At 57.6% G+C, this 7387-nt stretch overlaps 1 protein-coding gene across 1 annotated transcript; it reads left to right on the top strand.

Moving 5' to 3' along the window:
- Positions 1-8: 8 nt before the first annotated feature.
- LOC130588019 (cleavage and polyadenylation specificity factor subunit 1-like) lies at positions 9-7302 on the top strand (the record flags this gene model as incomplete). The annotated part of the gene is made up of 6 exons (XM_057388977.1): positions 9-88; positions 1147-1288; positions 1859-1882; positions 2003-2131; positions 5112-5288; positions 7236-7302. Coding segments are annotated over exons 2-6 (505 nt in total), but the record flags the coding sequence as incomplete, so codon positions are not given.
- Positions 7303-7387: the final 85 nt, after the last annotated feature.

Below are 7387 nucleotides of genomic sequence, written 5' to 3' on the forward strand. Positions count from 1 at the left end.
CAGACGAGCGCTACGTCCCCCCCCAGCAGGAGGCGTTCAGCATCCAGCTCATCTCACCTGTCAGCTGGGAGGCCATCCCCAACACCAGGTGAGACTGAAATGTCCCAAAAATAACCCAAAATATCCCAGAATATCCCAGAATATCCTAAAATATCCTAAAATATCAAAAAAATATCCCCAAATACCCAAAATATCCCAAAATCTCCGCTCAGCTGGGAGGCCATCCCCAACACCAGGTGAGACTGAAATGTCCCAAAAATAACCCAAAATATCCCAGAATATCCCAGAATATCCTAAAATTTCCTAAAATATAAAAAAAATATCCCAAAATATCCCAAAATCTCCGCTCAGCTGGGAGGCCATCCCCAACACCAGGTGAGACCTAAAATAACCTAAAATAGCCCCAAAATATCCCAAAATATCCCAAAATCCCCACTCAGCTGGGAGGCCATCCCCAACACCAGGTGAGACCCTAAAACATCCCAAAATATCCCAAAAATATTGTGTCACTTCTCACCTGTTCTCACCTGTCCCCACCTGTCTCACGTGTCCCCACCTGTCCCCACTGTCCCTCAGCTGTCCCCACTGTCCCTTACCTGTCCCTCACCTGTCCCTCTCCTGTCCTCACCTGTCCAGGATCGCCCTGGAGGAGTGGGAACATGTCACCTGCATGAAGGGGCGTGTCCCTGGGGTGCCCCACTGTCCCCACCTGTCCCTCACCTGTCCCACACCTGTCCCACACCTGTCCCTCACCTGTCCCTTTCCCTGTCCCTCACCTGTCCCTCACCTGTCCCTCACCTGTCCCTTTCCCTGTCCCTCACCTGTCCCTCACCTGTCCCCACCCGTCTCACCTGTTCTTACCTGTCCCTCACCTGTCCCTGTCCCTTCACCTGTCCCCAATGTCCCTCACCTGTCTCACCTGTCCTCACCTGTCCCACCTGTCCCTGTCCCTCACCTGTCCCTCACCTGTCCCTCACCTGTCTCACCTGTGCAGGATCGCCCTGGAGGAGTGGGAACACGTCACCTGCATGAAGGGGCGTGTCCCTAGGGTGCCCCTCTGTCCCTCACCTGTCTCACCTGTCCCTGTCCCTCACCTGTTCTCACCTGTCCCTCACCTGTTCTCACCTGTCTGTCTCACCTGTGCAGGATTGCCCTGGAGGAGTGGGAACACGTCACCTGCATGAAGACGGTGTCGCTGCGCTCCGAGGAAACCGTGTCCGGCCTCAAGGGCTACGTGGCCGTGGGCACCTGCCTGATGCAGGGCGAGGAGGTCACCTGTCGTGGCAGGGTACGGGGGGACAGCTGGGGACAGCTAGGATACACCTGGCATACACCTGGGGGCACCTGGGGACATCTGGGCACACCGGGGGACATCTGGCACACACCTGGGACACACCTGGGATACACCTGGGCACAACTGGGGACAGTTGGGGACACCTGGGACACACCTGGGGACACCTGGGATGCACCTGGGGATACCCGAAATACACTTGGGGATACCTGAAATACAACTTGGGACACTTGGGGGCACCTGAGATACACTTGGGGACACACCTGCAATACACCTGGGACACACCTGGGGACAGCTGGGGACACCTGGGACACATCTGGGCACAGCTGGGGACACCTGAGATACACCTGGACACACCTGGAATACACCTGAGGCACCTGGAGACACCTGAGATACACCTGGGGACACACCTGGGGACACAGCTGGGAACAGCTGGGATACACCTGAGAGCACCTGATCCTGGATGTGATCAAGGTGTTACCTGAGCCAGGTGACAGTGACACACCTGTCGGTCGCTGTTGGTCACTGTCGGTCACTCAGCTGTCCCACCTGTCCTGTCCCCCCCAGATCCTGATCCTGGACGTGATCGAGGTGTTACCTGAGCCAGGTGACAGTGATACACCTGCCAGGTGACAGTGACACACCTGTCGGTCACTCACCTGTCCCACCTGTCTCACCTGTCCCCAGATCCTGATCCTGGATGTGATCGAGGTGGTCCCTGAGCCAGGACAGCCCCTGACCAAGAACAAATTCAAGGTGCTCTACGAGAAGGAGCAGAAGGGGCCGGTGACGGCGTTGTGCCACTGCCACGGATACCTGGTGTCTGCCATTGGGCAAAAGGTACCTGGGGACACCTGGGGAACACCTGGGTACAGCTGGGGAATCATTGGATATACCTGGGATACACCTGGGGGCACCTGGGCACACCTGGGACACACCTGGGGAATCATTGGACACACCTGGGGCACACCCATGACGGCACTGTGCCACTGCCACGGATACCTGGTGTCTGCCATTGGGCAAAATATACCTGGGGAACACCTCGGGGACACCTGGGGGATACCTGGGAGCACCTGGGATACACCTGGGCACACCTGGGACACACCTGGGGAATCATTGTACACACCTGGCATGCCTGGAACACACCTGGGGCACACCGGTGATGGCGCTGTGCCACTGCCACGGATACCTGGTGTCTGCCATCGGGCAAAAGATACCTGGGGAACACCTGGGGAATACCTGGGCACACCTGGGCACACCTGGGTACAGCTGGGGAATCATTGTACACACCTGGGTACACCTGGGCACACCCATGACGGCACTGTGCCACTGCCATGGATACCTGGTGTTGGCCATCGGGCAAAAGGTACCTGGGGACACCTGGGATACACCTGGGCATCCCTGGGCACACCTGGGTACAGCTGGGGAATCATTGTACACACCTGGGTACAGCTGGGCACACCTGGGTACACGTGGGGGCACCTGGGGAATCATTGGATACACCTGGGGGCACCTGGGATACACCTGGGATACACCTGGGTACACCTGGGGAATCATTGTACACACTTGGGCACCCACCGGTGACGGCACTGTGCCACTGCCACGGATACCTGGTGTCTGCAATTGGACAAAAGGTACCTGGGCACACCTGGGGAACACCTGCGGAATCATTGGATACACCTAGGGAATCATTGTACACACCTGTGATGGCATTTGCCACTGCCACGGGTACCTGGTGTCTGCGATTGGACAAAAGGTACCTGGGAACACCTGGGCACACACCTGGGGGCACCTGGGCACATCTGGGCACACCTGGGTACAGCTGGGGAATCATTGTACACACCTGGGTGCACCTGGGTACAGCTGGGACACACCTGGGCACCCCTGGGAATCATTGGATACACCTGGGTACACATTGGTGACGGCGCTGTGCCACTGCCATGGGTACCTGATGTCTGCCATCAGGAAAAGTTACCTGGGGACACCTGGGGAACACCTGGGAGCACCTGGGCACACCGGGGATACACCTGGGACACACCTGGGCACACCTGGGCCCACCTGGGTGCAGCTGGGGAATCATTGGATACACCTGGGTACACCAGGGACACACCTGGGCACACCTGGGTACAGCTGGCGAATTATTGTACACACCTGTAATGGTGCTGTGCCGCTGCCACAGATACCTGGTATCTGCAATTGGGCAAAAGATACCTGGGGAACACCTGAGGAACACCTGGGCATACCTGGGACACACCTGGGTACAGCTAGGTACAGCTGGGGAACACCTGGGGGCACCTGGGACATACCTGGGCACACACCTGTGACAGCGCTGTGCCACTGCCATGGATACCTGGTGTCTGCCATCGGGCAAAAGGTACCTGGGGACACGTGGGGAACACCTGGGCATACCTGGGGAGCACCTGGGACACACCTGGGCATACCTGGGACACACCTGGGCACAGCTGGGTACAGCTGGGGAATCATTGTGCACATCTGGGATACACCTGGGACACACCTGGGCACAGCTGTGGTGCCCTCAAGGTGTCCCTGTCCTTTGTGTCAGATCCTCCCATGGACCCTCAAGGACAATGAGCAAATCTTGGTTCTCACTCAGCATGGGTTGGGCTCAGTTTCATCATCCAGAGGGCCACCAAGGGAGGTGTGCATGGCCACCAAGGGACATCGCTTGGCGCCTTGGGGTCAGTGACCTCCACGGTGACCCCAGGGTGTCCCTGTCCCCTGTCCCAGATCTTCCTGTGGAGCCTGGGGGCCAATGAGCAAATCTTGGTGGCCACTCAGCATTGGTTGGGCTCAGTTTTATGACCCAAAGAGGAGTCCATGGTCACCAAGGGGTCATCAGTGGCCACCAAGGGTGGTGTCAGTGGCCACCCTGTGGTGACCCCAGGTGTCCCTATCCCAGATCTTCCTGTGGAGCCTGAAGGACGATGTTGGTGGTCACTGAACATTGGCTGGGCTCAGTTTCATGATGCAAGGGGCCACCAAGCGAAGTGTCAGTGGCCACCATGGGAGCATCAATGGCCACCACAGGGTCAGTGATCTCCATGGTGACCCCAGGTGTCCCTGTCCCAGATCTTCCTGTGGAGTCTGGGGGCCAACAAACCAATCTTAGTGGTCACTCAGTGTTGGTTTTGCTCAGTTTTATGACCCAAGGGGTCACCAAGGGAGGTGTCCGTGGCCACCAAGGGTGGTTTCAGTGGCCACCAAGCATGGTTTCAGTGGCCACCAAGCATGGTTTCAGTGGCCATCCCACAGTGACCCCAGGTGTCCCTGTCCCAGATCTTCCTGTGGATTTGAGGGCCAACAAACCAACATTGGTGGTCACTCAGTGTGTGTTTTGCTGAGTTTTATGACCCAAGGAAGCTTCAATGGCCACCAAGGGGTCATCAGTGCCACCAAGAGTGGTGTCAGTGGCCACCAAGAGTGGTTTCAGTGGCCACCCCACTGACCCCCAGTGTCCCCTCAGATCTTCCTGTGGAGCCTGAAGGTCAATGAGCAAATCTTGGTGGTCACTCAGCATTAGCTGAATATTGATAACATCAATATCATCAGTGGCCACCAAAGGGTGTCCATGGCCACCAAGGGTGGTGTCAGTGGCCACCAAGGATGTTTCAGTGGCCACCACGGTGTCCCCTTAGATCTTCCTGTGGAGCCTGAAGGACAACGTTGGTGGCCACTGACCATTGGTTTCACTGACTCTCGTGACCCAAGGGGTCACCAAGGGAGGTGTCTGTGGCCACCAAGGGGCCATCAGTGGCCACCAAGGATGTTTCAGTGGCCACCCCGGGTGTCCCTGTCTCAGATCTTCCTGTGGAGCCTGAAGGACAACGAGCTGACGGGGATGGCGTTCATCGACACGCAGCTCTACATCCACCAGATGATCAGCGTCAAGAGCTTCATCCTCGCCGCCGACCTCATGAAGAGCATCTCGCTGCTGCGCTACCAGGAGGAGAGCAAGACGCTGTCCCTCGTCAGCCGGGTGGGCTACTGAATGGCTGTTGGGGCTACCAAACTGACCATGGGGCTACCAAACTGACCATGGGGTCATTGAACCTTCCCTGAGGCTACCAAACTGTCACTGGGGCTACCAGGAGGAGAGCAAGACGCTGTCCCTCGTCAGCCGGGTGGGCTACTGAATGGCTGTTGGGGCTACCAAACTGACCATGGGGCTACCAAACTGACCATGGGGTCATTGAACCTTCCCTGAGGCTACCAAACTGTCACTGGGGCTACCAGGAGGAGAGCAAGACGCTGTCCCTCGTCAGCCGGGTGGGCTACTGAATGGCTGTTGGGGCTACCAAACTGACCATGGGGCTACCAAACTGACCATGGGGTCATTGAACCTTCCCTGAGGCTACCAAACTGTCACTGGGGCTACCAGGAGGAGAGCAAGACGCTGTCCCTCGTCAGCCGGGTGGGCTACTGAACTGACCCTGGGGCTACCAAACTGACCATGGGGTCATTGAACCTTCCCTGGGGCTACCAAACTGACCCTGGGGCTACCAAACTGACCATGGGGCTACCAAACCTTCCCTGGGGTTACCAGGAGGAGAGCAAGACGCTGTCCCTCATCAGCCGGGTGGGCTACCGAACGGCCGCTGGGGCTACCAAACTGACCATGGGGCTACCAAACTGACCATGGGGCTACCAAACTGACCATGGGGCTAGTGAACCTTCCCTGGGGCCATTGACCCACCCCTAGGGCTACCGAACCTCCCTGGGGCTAGCAAACTGTCACTGGGGTTACCAGGAGGAGAGCAAGACGCTGTCACTCGTCAGCCGGGTGGGCTACTGAACTGACCCTGGGGCTACCAAACTGACCATGGGGCTACCAAACTGACCATGGGGCTAGTGAACCTTCCCTGGGGTCACTGGGGTCATTGAACCTTCCTGGGGCTACCAAACCTCCCCTGGGGCTAGCAAACCTTCTACCAGGAGGAGAGCAAGACGCTGTCCCTCATCAGCCGGGTGGGCTACCAAACGGCCGCTGGGGCTAGTGAATTGTTACTGGGGCTAGTGAATGGTTACTGGGGTCACCGGGTCACCAACACCTCCCATAGGGCTACCAAACCACCCCCAGGGCTACCAAAGTGTCACTGGGGCTACCAGGAGGAGGGCAAGATGCTGTCCCTCGTCAGCCGGGTGGGGCTACTGAACTGACCTCAGGGCTAGTGAATGGTTACTGGGGCTACTGAACCTTCCACCCCTTGCTGGTGCCAGTGATGGTGCCACCCCCGTCATGGTGACAATGACATTGCCACCCCCATTGCGGTGCCAGCGCCAATGCCATCCATTTCCGGTGACAGTGACGGTGACACCCCCATTGTGGTGACAATGCCAGTGCCACCCACATCCGGTGACAACAGTGCCACCCCCATCACAGTGACAATGACAGTGCCACCCCTGTCACGGTGACAGTGACAGTGCCCGCGGTGTCCCTGCAGGACACAAAGCCGCTCGAGGTTTACAGCGTGACAGTGACAGTGACACAGTGATAGTGACACAGTGACAGTGACGGTGACGGTGACAGTGACCGTGAACAGTGATAGTGACACAGGGACAGTGGCACAGTGACAGTGACACAGTGACAGAGTGACAGTGACACAGGGACAGTGACACAGTGACACAGTGACAGTGACACAGTGACAGTGACCTAGTGACAGTGACACAGTGACAGTGACACAGTGACAGTGACACAGTGACACAGTGACGGTGACAGTGACACAGTGATGGTGACAGTGGCCGCGGTGTCCCCACAGGACGCTAAGCCGCTCGAGGTGTACAGTGTGACAGTGACACAGTGACACGGTGACAGTGACAGTGACACAATGACAGTGACAGTGACACAGTGACAGTGACACAGTGACATTCACAGTGACAGTGACACAGTGACAATGACAATGACAATGCCGCGGTGTCCCTGCAGGACGCGAAGCCACTCGAGGTGTACAGTGTGGATTTCATGGTGGACGGGTCCCAGCTCGGCTTCCTGGGTACGGCGGGGACGGGTGGGGGAGGGTGAGGTTCAATTTGGGTCAAATTTTCATGGTTTTGGGTAAATCCGGGTGGGTTTGGCGT

This window comes from Malurus melanocephalus, unplaced genomic scaffold (assembly GCF_030028575.1).
Source record: "Malurus melanocephalus ecotype Western Australia unplaced genomic scaffold, MMel_1.1 scaffold_3077, whole genome shotgun sequence".
NCBI lineage: Eukaryota > Metazoa > Chordata > Aves > Passeriformes > Maluridae > Malurus > Malurus melanocephalus.